The sequence below is a fragment of the Cataglyphis hispanica genome, chromosome 3 (assembly GCF_021464435.1).
Source record: "Cataglyphis hispanica isolate Lineage 1 chromosome 3, ULB_Chis1_1.0, whole genome shotgun sequence".
NCBI classification, from domain to species: Eukaryota; Metazoa; Arthropoda; class Insecta; order Hymenoptera; family Formicidae; genus Cataglyphis; species Cataglyphis hispanica.
The window spans coordinates 12,663,168-12,680,009 of NC_065956.1; the positions used below are offsets into that span (position 1 = coordinate 12,663,168).

Sequence of the window (16,842 nt, forward strand, 5' to 3'; positions counted from 1 at the left end):
TCGAGATATTTTTATTTCTCAAAGACTAAATTTAATTAAAAATATTTTTTTATGCATATTGTAGAATAAATTCTCATTCTCTCTCCCTCTCTCTCCCTCTCTCTCTCTCTCTCTCTCTCTCTTTCTCTCTCTTTTTTTTTCTCTCAAGACATGAAAGTGGGCGTATATGTGTAGAAATAAATTTATATAGAATCTAAAATTAACATTAAAATTTCGTATAAATACATATATTTATAGTTTATATTCGCAATGTAAATTATTCAAAAACACGATAAATCTTTGTTTATAATCAATTTTTTTTAATTTAATGCATTATTTACAACTTAAAAAATGAATAAAATCATTATCATATTTCAGCATGAAAGACGGAGTCGGTCGGCCAAGGAATTTATTAAGGTTTATCGATGATCTTTCCTATCCGCGGCGCATCAGGTTGCGGGGTTCGCGGGGCAACGTTAAATGCGAGCGCGTCGAGTTAACGTAACGTCACAATTCGCGACGCGGCGGATCACTCTACGTAGGTTTGCCGTGTCGTGCCGCGACGCGGAAAATCATTTTTGGGGATACTCGACGACGCCGATAATAAATATGTAAACGAAGAGGCTCCACTTATTGAGGCTGTGCGCGCGTCCGTGGATCAGCAGCGTCTAGAGAGACGTGTCGTTCCTGACGTATTTTCCCCATTTCGATTTTTAACCTGCGCATCGAGGAAACGAACGAAAAGAATATCGAGAGAACTGGAGAACGAAGGAAAAGCCGCCGTATGCCAAAATGTCATTCGAGGGAAAGTACAACGCCAAGAGCCCGGGTGAGTCAACGTATCGAGATAGGCTAATTGCGCCGGTATACTTTATTGTTTTGACTCGTCAACAGTATTGCTTGCGCAACTTTTTAACATATTTTTACTAAGCTGTTACATATTCGTAGTCTGATTATTAGTTTACAATACCCAAGGTTAAATTTTGTATTTTTCTTCCGCATATTGACATTAGACATTTTATACATATGTCTGTACATTATGTAGCATGAAACGTAGTAGATGAGCGCAAACGGCATTTTAAATATTAGAAAAGGCATTGTATTGTTATGTTTTAGCGGTGAAAAGATTAATGAGAGAGGCACAAGAGTTGCATGAAGCTACTGAAGAGTATTACGCATCTCCTCTTGAGGAGAATCTATTTGAGTGGCATTTCACAGTACAAGGACCGCCATCCACAGACTTTGAAGGTGGTGTTTACCATGGAAGGATTTTATTACCACCAGAGTATCCTATGAAACCACCAAATATCATTTTGTTGACAGTAAGTGGATATAATAGAAACTGTGTACGATATATAAATTATGCTATATAATGGCAAGTTACATGTTCTTTTGATTTAGCCAAATGGCCGTTTTGAAACAAATAAGAAAATATGTCTGAGTATTTCTGGTCATCATCCTGAAACATGGCAACCATCATGGAGTATTAGAACGGCACTGTTGGCTTTGATAGCTTTCATGCCTACACCAGGAAGCGGTACCATTGGAGCATTAGATTACAGTACTGAGGAACGGCAAAAACTTGCCAAAAAGTATTGATATCAGCTGTTATTAAATATAACATTGTGAAAAATCATATTCTTATCTGATTTATTGTTACATTTCAGATCATTGAACTGGCAATGTGATACATGTGGTAAAGTTGTAAACTTGTTGTCCAAGAACTCAGTTAAAAAACCTATCACCGAGGAAGAGCAAACCATGCTGAATACAATTGCCCTAAAGGTAAATATTATGTTATTTTAAATATGAAAATGTTTTCTAGACATATCTTTTTAATTATTGTATAATTAAGAAAATCATAATCTAATCTTGTATAATTAAGAAACTTGTAATTTTATCACATTCTAAAGCGAAAAGATTTAAATAGATATTTGTAAAAAATATTATAGGCTGATGATTCACCTACATCAGATGTATCTTTTGCGGATAATACGGGAAGTTCACCCGAGAACGAAATACGACACCGTAACGTGGAAACGATTTCGATGGAAAATGCAGATCGTCAACAAGCTGATATTATTCTAAATCGTGTAGAGACAATGTCCTCTTCAAACGATTTATTTTGGAGTATTCTTATCGCCTCATTAGTATCCGCAATTATTCTATTGATCCTACGACGATTATTTCTTGTTTAACTTATTCTTTTTTGAAAGACAAAAATATGTCTGGAAAATAAAATAAATTTTATACATGTTTTATGGATATCGTTAATAAGACAAAAAAAACAATCAGATTCATATTTAACACAAACTGTCTGATTTTCATAAAAACGTATATAATACATGACGAAAGTATGCATTAATATATTATATATCTCTATATTTTTTGTTCTTGTAGAACTGCACTTATATTTATCTTCTTTTAATTATTGTTAATATATTACTAGTCGCTTTCTTAATCGTAATTGAAAAATGAATCACATATGAATAACAATATAGATATTATTTTAATATGTTAAATGGCAACTAATTCGAGATTTTAATACTGTACATTAGTTGTCATTAATAATACACTCTTTATTAATTATGTAATAATATCTTTAAATATTTTTCTGTGCTGCCTACATATATAAATCAAAAATATATTCAGATAATTAAAATCAGTATATTATTTTTATTGGTAAATTATATTGTGCAATTTAGCCTAATATGATAATATTTTGTAATAAACATATAAACTATACAGAGATATGTGTAATTCTATCTTTCTAGCTTTCATACACTTTTCATATATGTATAGTCACACTGTAATAAAATTTAATGTAGAATATAATCTGTTAGAGAAAAAGGATATTTAGAGCAGGATATTGTTTAAATGGATTTTTTGTATGTACATAGAAATATAATAAAGTAACTATTTATTAAAGCATATATAAACATATTACTTAACATTCATTATAGTCCACATATAGTAATATTTCTCAATTCCACATCCGCTTTTACATTCATTGAACTATAACACCTTTTTATATACTTTGAGTTGATATGACATTTTTTTAAGAATATTAATTTTATTTATTCTAGCACCCAAATATATGAAAAATATTTGAAAAAAAAAGTACTTAAACTTGTGAGTCACATTTAGGTCGTGTGCATGTTGCAATACAAAAAAATATATATATATATATATATTCACATATATAGATGTATTAAAATGATATTAAATAAAATATATAAAAGTAACATAGATCATAAACTAGCAAAAACTTTACAACTTCTTTATTATCTATATTAAGGCATTCTACATTCATCGTTTAATTGTTTCAGATAGTTTTATGTGTGCTCTCTGCATTACAATAAAATATAATTCTTTTTTGTATATTTGCTATATTTTAAATTATTTGATTTATTGAAGTGTATGTCTTTTAAACTGTATGTATCTTTTAAATTGATTCAATACCATTTTACAATAACTTGAAAATCACATATAGAAAATATGCTAATAGAATCTTTTGTACATATATTTGCGTGTGTAATTTAAGCAACTTATTATTTGCATATGTATTATCTCATATAGAAATAAATCATTGTGAGTGCACAAATATACCAAAAGAATTTAAAGAATACTGTGGCACATTTTGTTTGTAAATAATTTATTGTCATATGGAAGCTATGTGTAAAGTAATAGCAAAAATAAAAACATTAATGTATCTAAAAGTATATGATAAAGTTCAATTCCACTCTTAAGTAAGCAAATATTTTATCTAAAATTGAAAACAAAAAATATATATTTTATGTATATAAATATCATACATATGCATATACTGTGAAAATGTTTTCTTGATAATTCTTTGATAGTTTGATAATTTTTTTTCCATATTACAGATTATTATAAGACACGCTATGCACAATGTAGATATCCTCTCTCCCTCTCTCTCTCTCTCTTTTTCTCTTGTCAATTTTTGTGCTCACCATATATCCTAATTTGCAAAAAGTACATATTTTTGAAACAATATAAATGCAGTTATATTGTTTCAAGAATAGTAATATCGAAATAATATCTTTTTATATTTTTTATTTTATATTTTATATTTTTGAAAGTATAGAATATCTATTTTAACTGTATAATGAATTTTTATAATACAAAAATACAAACAATTCCGTTAATTACAATTAAATCGTTTATCAGCTAGTATTAATGTTAGTCCACTCGCCTGTTTCTTTTAGAGCTCTATCTCTTAATTTTTCTATCTCAGTTAGAAGCTGTTCAGTCTCTATATCGACACATACCATATCTGGTTCTACTGGATCCCACTCTAAACTATTCGGGCTTGAAACTCTAGACCAAGGAGATGATGTCAAGCTAGATGGTTGACTATTATTAACTGATGTCTGTGTTAAAGAATTCTCTGTATTTTCTTTTCCATTACTCAGTATTGGTAGAGGCATTCCTGCAGAAATACAATCTGTTTATGTATTGTGAGAATCTATTTAGAAAAATCAAAGATATAATGATGTGATATATGTTACCTTCATGTTCCCATTCAAGATCAAGTGATGATCCCGGAGTAGAAGAAACATAAGTTTGTTGTTTTATTAATGTTCTTGCATCGAGAACTTGAAGCGATGTATCCAATCCAGAGCTAAACATAATTGTATCATTCTTTAGATATAATAAAACTTAATTTTTTTAACGCGCGCGCGCGTTACTAGAATTAAGGAATGATATAATCTACCTTGTAGAAACATCATTTCTAGAACTCAATCTGGCATATTTATTACCACTTCGTGACCATCCTCCATCTTCCAATAATTCTAAAGTCACTGGAACTCCATGCTTTTTCTATAAGTCAAATATTTTATTGCATAAATTAAAATATTTATTACAAAGTAAAAGTAATAAATATATTTCCTTAAAATTATTCCATGGATTCTAAAAAAAAGTACAGAATTCTGAAAGTATTTATAAAATGGTATTGGTTTGCTGATTTTTGTCATATTTATTATGCAATATCATCAGGTCATGTAACTGAAATTGCCCTCATATTCTATAGTATTTTTATCTTTATATACTAAATGAAATATAAAATATATGCCTTTACCTTGAATCTTTTTAAAGAAAGAAATGATAACAGACTATATCCAGTAAGCATAACAAATAAATGTAACATTAATATCATTAATTTTTAATAAAAATTAGAAATTGACAAACGACTTTTATACCTTTTTGATCTTTTAGTTTGGTCTTCATGTTCTTCAGCATCCATAAACTAAGCATAAATGATAATCAAAATTATTCATGCTAATAAAAGCATAGTTGGGAAAAGAAATCTCAATATATATACCTCAGCTTGTTCTTCTTCTTGAAAAGGCATTCTGGTATGCCTTTGATAGAATCTGTAACATATAACAAAGTACAAGAAAACGATAAATAAACAAAATATATTGATTTGATAGATATACCCCTTAGTAATATCTGCGATAAATGATAAAGATTTACTACTAGATTAAAGGATCTGATATATATCTTCCATAACTTTTTAATCACTCACAGTACGTAACTTTATTGAAAGTTGTGTACTAATCCCACTATGAAGTCAATGCAACTATAGTACCGAGTCATGAAGACGCGTCTTTTATTTAACAGAGAGAGCATATTTAAAAATCAAAATATAAAAATCTTTTCTCGATATATTGAATAAAATTTTTTTCTATCAATACACATCCATATAAATAATGTTTCTGGTTGAATTCTAACCTGTATGATACGGAGTCTGTGATTTTCGCTAAACAGTGGCCGAGACAGGCCCCCATGACCTGTCAATCCACGGCGTCGCGCCGTCATCTAACTGATATGAGAGTTCAGATGCCAGCGTTTAATTCCACGTGACAACGGAATGACAGCGTTCTTTCAGCTGATGCTATCCGATGATCAGATATCCCGATAAGACTACACGTTACGGAATCGCGCGTTCATCTATCGTGTATATTCACCTACTGTATACGTGCTTTTTCAAATTATGTGTAATAAGGCTCCGTCTTATGTGGCCCCTATTGTCTCGTCGCAAATCGTCAGCTGATACCTGGCCTTATCGGTTACCCCGCGGTCCTCACAGGCACTTATCCGCGCCGCGCCATTTGCATTCGCGATAACGTATATATTATACAGAGCACAAAAATTGTAGTAACCAGACAAATTAAAATTTAATAATGAATTATTTATATCAGTAATTTTTGTGATAGAACAATGTGTTAATAACAGCACGCTATATCTATACCGTACAACTATCATCAAGATTACTTGTCAACTCTTTATATTAATTATATATAATATATATATATATATATATATATATCGCTTCGAAATATTTAATATTTTTTATATTATAAATTTTATAAAAAATTTATATTAATTAAATTAAATTAAATTAAAAATGGAAATAATTCTTTCCATATTTTGCAATGACCCACGTAATAAAATGTAACAAAAAGTTTGTCATTGAGTACATTATTTTTGCGGATTTTATAATTTTATAATTTGTATACACTACTTTCAATAATGATTCTCTTTTTCAGTTCATTTAGATTCTTTTGCGTTTGCTAATCTGCTTTTTTTTGTTTCTTATTTTGCTATTCTTGTTTAATTTCTTCTCCATATATTTATTTCATTTATATGTTTATATGTTTCTTTTTTGCTGATTTTTTGTCTTTTTTTTCTCTCATGCTTTTGAGGTTTTGCAAATTTTTCATGTTTATATTCTTGTTTCTTTTCCTCCTCATCATCGCCATTTTCGCGTCTTCCTTATCTTCCATATCTTCGTCATTATCCGAGTCTTCTTTGAAAGAGCTATTATCTTCCTCATAATCATCATCATATCATCCCAATTATTACTTTCGTCGAAAAATTTTTGCTTAGCTAGCTGCGAAATCAAAATCTTCTTTCTAAAGAAAAACAGCATGTTGCAAGTATCACTCGATATAATTTTTGAAAAGGGAGCTTTTATAACTTCTTTCCAATGGAAGTTTCATACATCTGTACTTAAAAACGTTAATTTTATATTAACAATGAATCTATATTTTTTATATACATATTATACTGTACCTTTAAAGTAGTAAAGTACCTTAAAGATTGTAAAGATAACATTCTATAAATAGTTCTATAAATAAATTTCCTTCTCTATATAAAGCTTAAAAATACAATTTTTGGCCAAATAATTTGTAAATAATGTCGAATAAACGTTATTATTTAAACATATAATTTTCACCATATGTTTTTCTTGTAAATAGGAATGAGAAAGATTTCTAAAAAAAAAATAATTCAAATTCTCTAATGCTCCATTTTCAATGTGTACATGATGTAATATTAAAAAAACAATTTATCTTTTCGATAACAAGTCATTTGCATATTTTCATTATTAAAAAGCTGTTTATTTTGTTAACATACTTAATATTTTTACGCGTTTTAGAGATTGAATCATCTTTATGTTTCATACAATTTTCTCGCATATATCTTTAAAAATGCCTATTTATTAGTCTGTTTTATGTATTTTGTATTTTGTGTTTTATGTATATAAATCAATTTGTTTTAGTTATATTTTTTTGAAATTATTTTTTATTGCTCTTTCTTATTTAAAAAATTGAATACTCATTTGATCATAAATGATGCATTGATTTGATTTCACTATCACTAATACATCAATTGCACATTTCAAAACGTTATCCATGAAACTTACAACCAAAGTACCTGTTTTTCATTCAATTTTCACAATACTTCTGCAATATCTCTTCTTATTATTCGTTGTTCGTTTCACGTTGCTATAACAATGCATTACCAATGCATTTACCAATGCACCGTTCGTAAAACTTTGTCGTAATGCGGTATAGGCGTTCATTTTTTGCACTATTATATTGTTACCTTAATGATTAGGTTTCGTAAAATTCAAGACTGAAAAAAAGACGGAAAAAAGTAGAAGAAAGAATAAATTAGTAATAAATGACAAAATAACACGAAGGTACATTTGGCTCATTTAGAAATTTATAAACTCATGATTAGAGAAAGAGAAAAACGGACTGTATGAATACATTTATGTACTTTGATCGAAGACTTCTAATAGTTAGATTCGTAGCTAGAATATAAAAAGAATAGGCAAAACGTATTGTAATATATCTCTCAAATATTTATGATCCCATATATTTTGCATCCAGCTTATTATTTATAAAAGTTTTATTGTGAACATGCAATTATTATCTATTTTGAAGAGTACGATTAAATGAAAAAGAGAAATAATATGACAGTCTTCATCTACTATTGGACATGGACGATTCTAAATATTACGGATATGCAGGTGTGAATTATTGCAATTGTTTCTGTCAATATTAATAAATATAATAATATTGTATTAATAATATTGTATTTTGCTTTGCAAATATGTCGTTGTAATGCGTACTATAAATTATATAAAAAAGAGAAGGATATGTTTCTTCCAAAAAAATATTATTTTTTTTATTAATTATTAACTATAAATACTTAAAAAATTATACGCGTTCTGATGCGAATCAAAGTGCAAATGACAAAATATTCCGTAACAATGAACAAATAAGATTTATGTATGTTTGCGAGTTTATTTAAATTACCTTTTGTTATTTTACAAAAGAAGATGAATTTAATCACAATTTGAAATAAAAAAGTTTATATTCATGCAAATATTTCTTAGAGATATTATTTTTTAGAAATATAATTTTTACGGTGATTATATAGATTTAGAATGGGCCATTGGAATAAACCGTTTCACTCTGGAGATGACTGGTTTGTGGCCTGACGAGAAATTAAGCCGTCGACAGAAGTTCTTGGCAAATCTGCGCGCTTTTATCATTTTCATAACGTTGATTTTTGTGCAAATAATACCTTCGATATTCTCGTTGATGAGGGTATGGGGCGACATGGTGGCAATAATAGATAATTTGCAAATCACGTTACCCTTTTCAATCTGTGCGACAAAAATCATCATCATGTGGCTTCGTAAAAAAGGTAAAGATTAATATTGCGAATAGCTAATATGTTTAAATTTCCTTCTTCTCAAAGAAATTTAAATAATTTTTTTTTTTATTTCCCCACTTTGAAATATATTACTTTGTCATTTATTTCCCGGAATAATTTCGTGACAATTTTAATGAAAATATGTGTATCAATATAGCTGAATATAAAGTAAAAAAAATTTTGATCTCGTCATTTTTTGTCCTATAAAATGATTTATATCCTTATTATTCGCCGATTCATAACAATAACAATCTAACTCGCGCGAGCTCTGCATTTTGACCCCTTTCAAGATCTCGAATCAATCGTAAGCATGTTGGTGACCGATTGGATTAAAACGAAGACGGAGGAGGAACGCGACATCATGATAAGAAAGGCGAGAATTGCAAGAACGCTCATCATATTCGGCTGCATCATGATGATCTTAGCGATATTTATTCTCATCATCCCGCCGTGTTTCGGTTACTACATGAGATACCTGACAAATATAACGGATCCGGGAAAACCGTTGTTATTGCAAACGTATTATTTGCGAGACATGTCGGTGAGCCCGTATTTCGAGATCGCGTTCGTCGCTCAAGCTATGGCTATCATACTGGGTGCGTTCACCTACACGGGTATCGATAATTTTCTGGGACTGCTCGTCTTTCATATCTGCGCCCAAATGGAGATCCTCAGAAACCGATTGCTTAATATAAATGGATTTAAAAATTTTAACGTTGGATTGTCGATGAGTGTCCGGAATCACATACGTCTTATCAGGTTGCATATTGAATTCTCTTATTTAGTATTATCACCGACGCAAATCGGATTGTTTTTTTAATCTCCTCGACTTAAAAAGCATTTTGCTATCTCTTTTCTGATTATTATATAATGGACAAAAATCGAGTTATTCAGGCTAATTTAACGTTAGCCAATTTATTAATTTATTTGTATCATGTATTTTAATTTCCAAAAGCGAGAACTATGATAATCTTTTCTAATAAGCAAACCTTATTAAAAGTGCATATAATTGAGAAAAAAATTTACAATGAAATTAAAGCCTTGATAATATACATCCGCACTAGATACATTCTGATCAGAGGTACAAAAGTTATATAGAATATCTATGACTAGAATCAAGTGGCTGACACTTTACGGTATGCTATAATACTCCATAGGTCCGTCGATATTATTGACAAAACATTCAATTTAATGCTCCTGGCATTGTTAGTGTATTTCGGTATATTGTTTTGTCTTCAAGGCTTTCTGATCATTAGTGTAAGTTTACAAGAGAGAGAGAGAGAGAGAGAGAAAGGAGACTTATTATTTTGATAAATAAAATCAAAAATTAAAATATCTATTACCGCACAATATTTCGCACAGTATAATAAATATTTATCACCAAGCTACAAAATTCTTTTTCACTCTCTATTTCCTTATATATCTAATTGTAAAAGTTGTAAAAAATGTAATTACACACATAAAAAAGTAATTACGCATGCAAACATTATGTTAACGTACATAGATGATTGATGATGGTGGCAACGTTTCCTTCGTGAGAATATGTTGGCTCGTATCAGTACTCATTAATACTTTCGTTCATATGTGCGTTTATTGCGTGGTCGGTGAAATTCTCATTGAAAAAGTAAGTATCATTTTTCAATTATGAGAAAGATTTTTCTTATTGTTTAATTTTATCCATTGTATATATATATATATATATATATATATATATATATATATATATATTTATATCCACGATTATTTCTTCATAAACAATATTAGCACTTTAGTCTACTACGGCGTTTTAGATCAGCAGTTAACGCATAATAATGATAGCGTGAATTTTATCTTTGTGTATATGAGAGAAATCTTAATACACATTTATTTAGATAATAATAATATGTATGCAGTGTGAAGGCATATGTTATGCGGCTTATGAATATGCATGGTATACGCTAAAGCCGAACGAGGCTAGAAGCCTGATGCTGATAATGATTCGCGCTGAAAGGCCTCTCTATATTACAGCTGGAAAAATATTTCCAATGACGTTATCCTTGTTTTGTAGCGTAAGATAGCCTGTTATCCTTACTTAATTATTTACATAATTTTCTGTATAATATTAGATTAGATAATATTTAAAAAAAAAATATCTTATAAATATCTTATAAATACTTATTTCTATCACTAACAATAAGTCTCTCTTATGTATATTTTGCTTCCAGTTAATCAAGACGTCAGCTGGTTATATATCCGTTCTGCTTGCTAATCGATGATACTTGAACATTGATTTGAACAATTTTCGATAGAATCTCTTTCGTTAAAGCAATAAAAATACACCTTCAAACAGCGTTTAATTAATGAGTCAAACTGATTAATTCGTGTCTTCACGTGAAAAAGTGATAATACTAGTTTGAACAAAAGAAATATTCTTATATATATCTTATATGTATCAGTTGTAATAAATAATCATATTTGCATTAAGAGTATTTTAAATTTTATCAAAATTGCTTCATATATCATTCACGCTTAATTGATTTAAAATTTCGATAAATTGTAGAGAGACGTACGTTTAAAATGTTTTAAATTAATAATATTATATTTGTACATATGCTGGAATAATAAATTGTACACATAGCTCACAGACATACTTAAAATAGCAGTTTACATTTAAAAATTGTTATTCAAGTTATTATTTTTTAATACACACTCACATCAATTGCACTTTAAACTCTCGCACACATACATTTGTCTCTTGATGTAGATATATATACAAAAAATTTTCTCTTTATCTTTCATTGAAATATATTAAATGAAATATATTAAATATATTAAATATATTAAATGTATCACACGTTTTCTTTTGCATGTATATTCGTCCTATTTTGTTAATTCTTACAATGATCTTAGTTAGCACAATTCTCATCTTGCCGCTTTGATATAATAAACTATCACTAAATGTATCGCTCGTAAAACTTTGCGATCTCGATATTAATTTTTTGTATTTTTAAAGTTTGCTTAATAATAGCAAAGACGCGTTAAGTTTCAGAAAATTCAAATTATTAAAAAAAAAAGTAAGTTCAGCAAGAAAAAATGTGGGAAGATAAATTAGTAATAAACGTCGGGAAAATTGGAGGCCGTTGCACCCATTTAAATATTTATAGATTATTAAGCGATATTGTGTATAGGAGGGCTATACGAATTCAATTCTCCGAATTAGGCATAAAAGAGACACGGCGGACATTGGTATATTTGAAATATTTATGCACATGCCCGAAATATTTATTCACATACACTTCAGCATGTTTGCATCTCAGCATGTGAACTTCAAAACTTTTGTCATGGGCATGCGTAATTGCTGCGTTCTGAAAGGTGAGGGAGAAATGCTAAATTTATAAAAAATTATCAGTCTACGTGTAGCCTCAGACATGGACGATTCTAAGTCATTGGCATTCACAGGTCTTTATAGTCTTATTGTTATCAGTAAGCTTTGTAAATTGTATAGTTTAAACGCAAAGATACATTTTGTGTAAATTGTTTGAAATTTGAGACTCACATGGGAATCTGTATAATAATTTTATTATACATCGTAGTTTTATTAGACGTCGTTTTATTATAAAAAGTTGGTGAGATTTCATGATGAACTGTACTATACATGCGGATGATTCAAGACGTGTTATTTTCTCGGCAACATCGTAGAATGAACAAAAGATTTTGTTTAAAAATTAAGCGATAAAAATATTTACTCTAATTAACTTCCTTACGTCTTATTATTGTTTGTATTGGAAAGTTTATTGTGAAATTTCAGAATTCTTTCTTAAATTATCATCAATTATTCGAGCAATTAAAGATTCCAAAAAAAAATTGTTGAAAATAACACGCGATTTAATGAAAAAATAAAATAGAATTCACGTAGATTTAGATTGGGCGATTGAAATAAATCGGATTTCTCTGAAGATTCTTGGTCTCTGGTCGGACGATAAGTTAAATCGTCGACAAAAATTTTTGGCAAATCTACGCGCTTTCATTATCTTTATCACGATGTTTACCACATCGGTTATACCCAGAATATTAGCATTGTTTAGATAGAGTCTGGGATAACATGCTAGCAACGGCAGATAATCTGCAGATCGCTCTACCATTTTCGGTAACTGTCCTGAAATTTGTTATTATGTGGTTCCGCAAAAAAGGTAAGTCGACGTGAATATTATCGTATATTTTATCGATACTTTTATTTTATCTATGTCTTAAGATGTACATTGCAATTTCATCTATAAATTTTGAAATTTCTTCTCCAAAGATCTTATACCCATCATAAACATGATCGTGGACAATTGGATCAAGACGAAGACTATGCAAGAACTAGATAAAGCAAGCGAAAATTGCTAAAGCTATCGTTATGTTCGGATGTATCATGATGACTTTTGCATCCATCGCCCTCATCATTCCTCCTTGCTTTGGATACTCGATACGATATCTGACCAATCTTACAGATGGTTCAAAACCATTGCTATTGCAAACATATTGCTTGCGAGACGTGACAGAGAGCCCATATTACGAAATCGCATTCGTCGCTCAAGCCATATCGATCATAATGACCGCAATTTTTTATACGAGCATCGATAATTTCTTGGGTCTGCTTGTATTTCATATCTGTGCTCAACTGGATATCCTCAAAGTGCGATTGCTCAATTTGAAAGATTTCAAAAACTTCAGCACTGGATTATCCTTCAATGTTGAGAATCACTTACGTCACATTAGGTTGTTTTAAACTCTTTCGGTTTTATAAAAGATTCGTGATTTATGTATATGTGTACATTTATGTGTGTGTAAAGATTAATTGTGCTGGTGTATTTCTGTTATATATAATGGCTAAATAATTTTAAAAATTTTGAACGTAATCAGGATAAAGAAAGACGTATTACATACGTTTTTCGTTATATAACGACGTATTACATCCGTTAAACGACGTTATTCGTTAAATAACGACGTATTACATATGTTTTTTCTTATATAACGACGTTTTACTTTTGTTAAACGACGTTTTTCGTTAAATAACGACGTATTACATATGTTTTTCGTTATATAAAGACGTATTACTTTTGTTAAACGACGTTTCTCGATTAAATAGCTATGTTATACATACGTTTCTCTTTATATAACGAAGTATTACTTACGTTAAACGGCGTTCCTCGATTAAATAGCTATGTTATACATACGTTTCTCTTTATATAACGAAGTATTACTTACGTTAAACGGCGTTTCTCGATTAAATAGCTATGTTATGCTTAGGTTTCTCTTTATATAACGAAGTATTACTTACGTTAAACGGCGTTTCTCGATTAAATAGCTATGTTATACATACGTTTCTCTTTATATAACGAAGTATTACTTACGTTAAACGGCGTTCCTCGATTAAATAGCTATGTTATACATACGTTTCTCTTTATATAACGAAGTATTACTTACGTTAAACGGCGTTTCTCGATTAAATAGCTATGTTATACATACGTTTCTCTTTATATAACGAAGTATTACTTACGTTAAACGGCGTTCCTCGATTAAATAGCTATGTTATACATACGTTTCTCTTTATATAACGAAGTATTACTTACGTTAAACGGCGTTTCTCGATTAAATAGCTATGTTATGCTTAGGTTTCTTTATGTTTAACGACGTATTACTTAGGTTAAACGACGTTTCTCGCTTAAATACATATGTATTACACACGTTTCTATATGTTTAACGACGTATTACTTGCTTTAAACGACGTTTCTCGCTTAAATACATGCGTATTACACACGTTTCTATATGTTTAACGACATATTACTTGCTTTAAACGACGTTTCTCGCTTAAATACATGCGTATTACACACGTTTCTATATGTTTAACGACATATTACTTGCTTTAAACGACGTTTCTCGCTTAAATACATATGTATTACACACGTTTCTATATATTTAACGACGTATTACTTGCTTTAAACGACGTTTCTCGCATAAATAGCTATGTTATGCTTAGGTTTCTTTATGTTTAACGACGTATTACTTAGGTTAAACGACATTTCTCGCATAAATAGCTATGTTATGCTTAGGTTTCTTTATGTTTAACGACGTATTACTTAGGTTAAACGACGTTTCTCGCATATAGAGCTATGTTATGCTTAGGTTTCTTTATGTTTAACGACGTATTACTTAGGTTAAACGACGTTTCTAGCATAAATAGCTATGTTATGCTTAGGTTTCTTTATGTTTAACGACGTATTACTTAGGTTAAACGACGTTTCTCGCTTAAATACATATGTATTACACACGTTTCTATATGTTTAACGACGTATTACTTAGGTTAAACGACGTTTCTCGCTTAAATACATATGTATTACACACGTTTCTATATGTTTAACGACGTATTACTTAGGTTAAACGACGTTTCTCGCTTAAATACATATGTATTACACACGTTTCTATATGTTTAACGACGTATTACTTAGGTTAAACGACGTTTCTCGCATAAATAGCTATGTTATGCTTAGGTTTCTTTATGTTTAACGACGTATTACTTAGGTTAAACGACGTTTCTCGCATAAATAGCTATGTTATGCTTAGGTTTCTTTATGTTTAACGACGTATTACTTAGGTTAAACGACGTTTCTCGCATAAATAGCTATGTTATGCTTAGGTTTCTTTATGTTTAACGACGTATTACTTAGGTTAAACGACGTTTCTCGCATAAATAGCTATGTTATGCTTAGGTTTCTTTATGTTTAACGACGTATTACTTAGGTTAAACGACGTTTCTCGCATAAATAGCTATGTTATGCTTAGGTTTCTTTATGTTTAACGACGTATTACTTAGGTTAAACGACGTTTCTCGCATAAATAGCTATGTTATGCTTAGGTTTCTTTATGTTTAACGACGTATTACTTAGGTTAAACGACGTTTCTCGCATAAATAGCTATGTTATGCTTAGGTTTCTTTATGTTTAACGACGTATTACTTAGGTTAAACGACGTTTCTCGCATAAATAGCTATGTTATGCTTAGGTTTCTTTATGTTTAACGACGTATTACTTAGGTTAAACGACGTTTCTCGCATAAATAGCTATGTTATGCTTAGGTTTCTTTATGTTTAACGACGTATTACTTAGGTTAAACGACGTTTCTCGCATAAATAGCTATGTTATGCTTAGGTTTCTTTATGTTTAACGACGTATTACTTAGGTTAAACGACGTTTCTCGCATAAATAGCTATGTTATGCTTAGGTTTCTTTATGTTTAACGACGTATTACTTAGGTTAAACGACGTTTCTCGCATAAATAGCTATGTTATGCATAGGTTTCTTTATGTTTAACGACGTATTACTTAGGTTAAACGACGTTTCTCGCATAAATAGCTATGTTATGCTTAGGTTTCTTTATGTTTAACGACGTATTACTTAGGTTAAACGACGTTTCTCGCATAAATAGCTATGTTATGCATAGGTTTCTTTATGTTTAACGACGTATTACTTAGGTTAAACGACGTTTCTCGCATAAATAGCTATGTTATGCTTAGGTTTCTTTATGTTTAACGACGTATTACTTAGGTTAAACGACGTTTCTCGCATAAATAGCTATGTTATGCTTAGGTTTCTTTATGTTTAACGACGTATTACTTAGGTTAAACGACGTTTCTCGCATAAATAGCTATGTTATGCTTAGGTTTCTTTATGTTTAACGACGTATTACTTAGGTTAAACGACGTTTCTCGCATAAATAGCTATGTTATGCTTAGGTTTCTTTATGTTTAACGACGTATTACTTAGGTTAAACGACGTTTCTCGCATAAATAGCTATGTTATGCTT

General features: G+C 29.9%; 3 protein-coding genes and 1 pseudogene across 4 annotated transcripts; 3 read left to right on the forward strand and 1 right to left on the reverse strand.

Annotated features, from left to right (window-relative positions):
* Positions 1–389: 389 nt before the first annotated feature.
* Positions 390–2,413, forward strand: LOC126859286 (ubiquitin-conjugating enzyme E2 J1-like). Its single transcript, XM_050610408.1, has 5 exons — positions 390–808; positions 1,096–1,301; positions 1,381–1,571; positions 1,647–1,764; positions 1,932–2,413. Exons 1-5 carry the CDS (start codon positions 772–774, stop codon positions 2,175–2,177), a joined length of 798 nt encoding a protein of 265 aa, XP_050466365.1. The 5' UTR covers positions 390–771; the 3' UTR covers positions 2,178–2,413.
* A 526-nt stretch (positions 2,414–2,939) lies between these two features.
* On the reverse strand, positions 2,940–6,117 carry LOC126859291 (uncharacterized). Of its 2 annotated transcripts, none has more exons than XM_050610422.1 (8): positions 5,980–6,117; positions 5,740–5,902; positions 5,327–5,378; positions 5,205–5,251; positions 5,084–5,117; positions 4,718–4,824; positions 4,512–4,624; positions 2,940–4,432 (listed from the first exon to the last, which is right to left on the reverse strand). In XM_050610422.1, exons 2-8 carry the CDS (start codon positions 5,793–5,795, stop codon positions 4,167–4,169), a joined length of 675 nt encoding a protein of 224 aa, XP_050466379.1. In that variant the 5' UTR covers positions 5,796–5,902; positions 5,980–6,117; the 3' UTR covers positions 2,940–4,166. The 2 variants fall into 2 exon arrangements, with proteins under 2 accessions (XP_050466379.1, XP_050466378.1); XM_050610421.1 differs by having other exon boundaries at positions 5,976–6,117.
* A 1,429-nt stretch (positions 6,118–7,546) lies between these two features.
* Positions 7,547–11,273, forward strand: LOC126848305 (odorant receptor 43a-like). Its single transcript, XM_050589093.1, has 8 exons — positions 7,547–7,993; positions 8,241–8,326; positions 8,740–9,009; positions 9,309–9,777; positions 10,176–10,275; positions 10,523–10,642; positions 10,911–11,066; positions 11,223–11,273. The coding sequence occupies exons 2-8, from the start codon at positions 8,296–8,298 to the stop codon at positions 11,271–11,273; spliced, it is 1,197 nt and encodes a 398-aa protein (XP_050445050.1). The 5' UTR covers positions 7,547–7,993; positions 8,241–8,295.
* Positions 11,274–12,425: 1,152 nt separating this feature from the next.
* Positions 12,426–13,768, forward strand: LOC126859453 (uncharacterized; annotated as a pseudogene).
* Positions 13,769–16,842: the final 3,074 nt, after the last annotated feature.

Coding starts and splice junctions, on each gene's coding strand:
- LOC126859286 (XM_050610408.1), top strand. CDS start 772: ATGTCATTCGAGGGAAAGTACAACGCCAAGAGCCCGG. Junction 809..1,095: donor GTACAACGCCAAGAGCCCGG/GTGAGTCAACGT, acceptor GTTATGTTTTAG/CGGTGAAAAGATTAATGAGA. Junction 1,765..1,931: donor TGAATACAATTGCCCTAAAG/GTAAATATTATG, acceptor AAAATATTATAG/GCTGATGATTCACCTACATC.
- LOC126859291 (XM_050610422.1), bottom strand. CDS start 5,795: ATGGGGGCCTGTCTCGGCCACTGTTTAGCGAAAATCACAGACTCCGTA. Junction 5,379..5,739: donor ACAGACTCCGTATCATACAG/GTTAGAATTCAA, acceptor TATATGTTACAG/ATTCTATCAAAGGCATACCA. Junction 5,252..5,326: donor AAGAAGAAGAACAAGCTGAG/GTATATATATTG, acceptor ATTTATGCTTAG/TTTATGGATGCTGAAGAACA.
- LOC126848305 (XM_050589093.1), top strand. CDS start 8,296: ATGGACGATTCTAAATATTACGGATATGCAG. Junction 8,327..8,739: donor TAAATATTACGGATATGCAG/GTGTGAATTATT, acceptor GTGATTATATAG/ATTTAGAATGGGCCATTGGA. Junction 10,276..10,522: donor AAGGCTTTCTGATCATTAGT/GTAAGTTTACAA, acceptor TAACGTACATAG/ATGATTGATGATGGTGGCAA.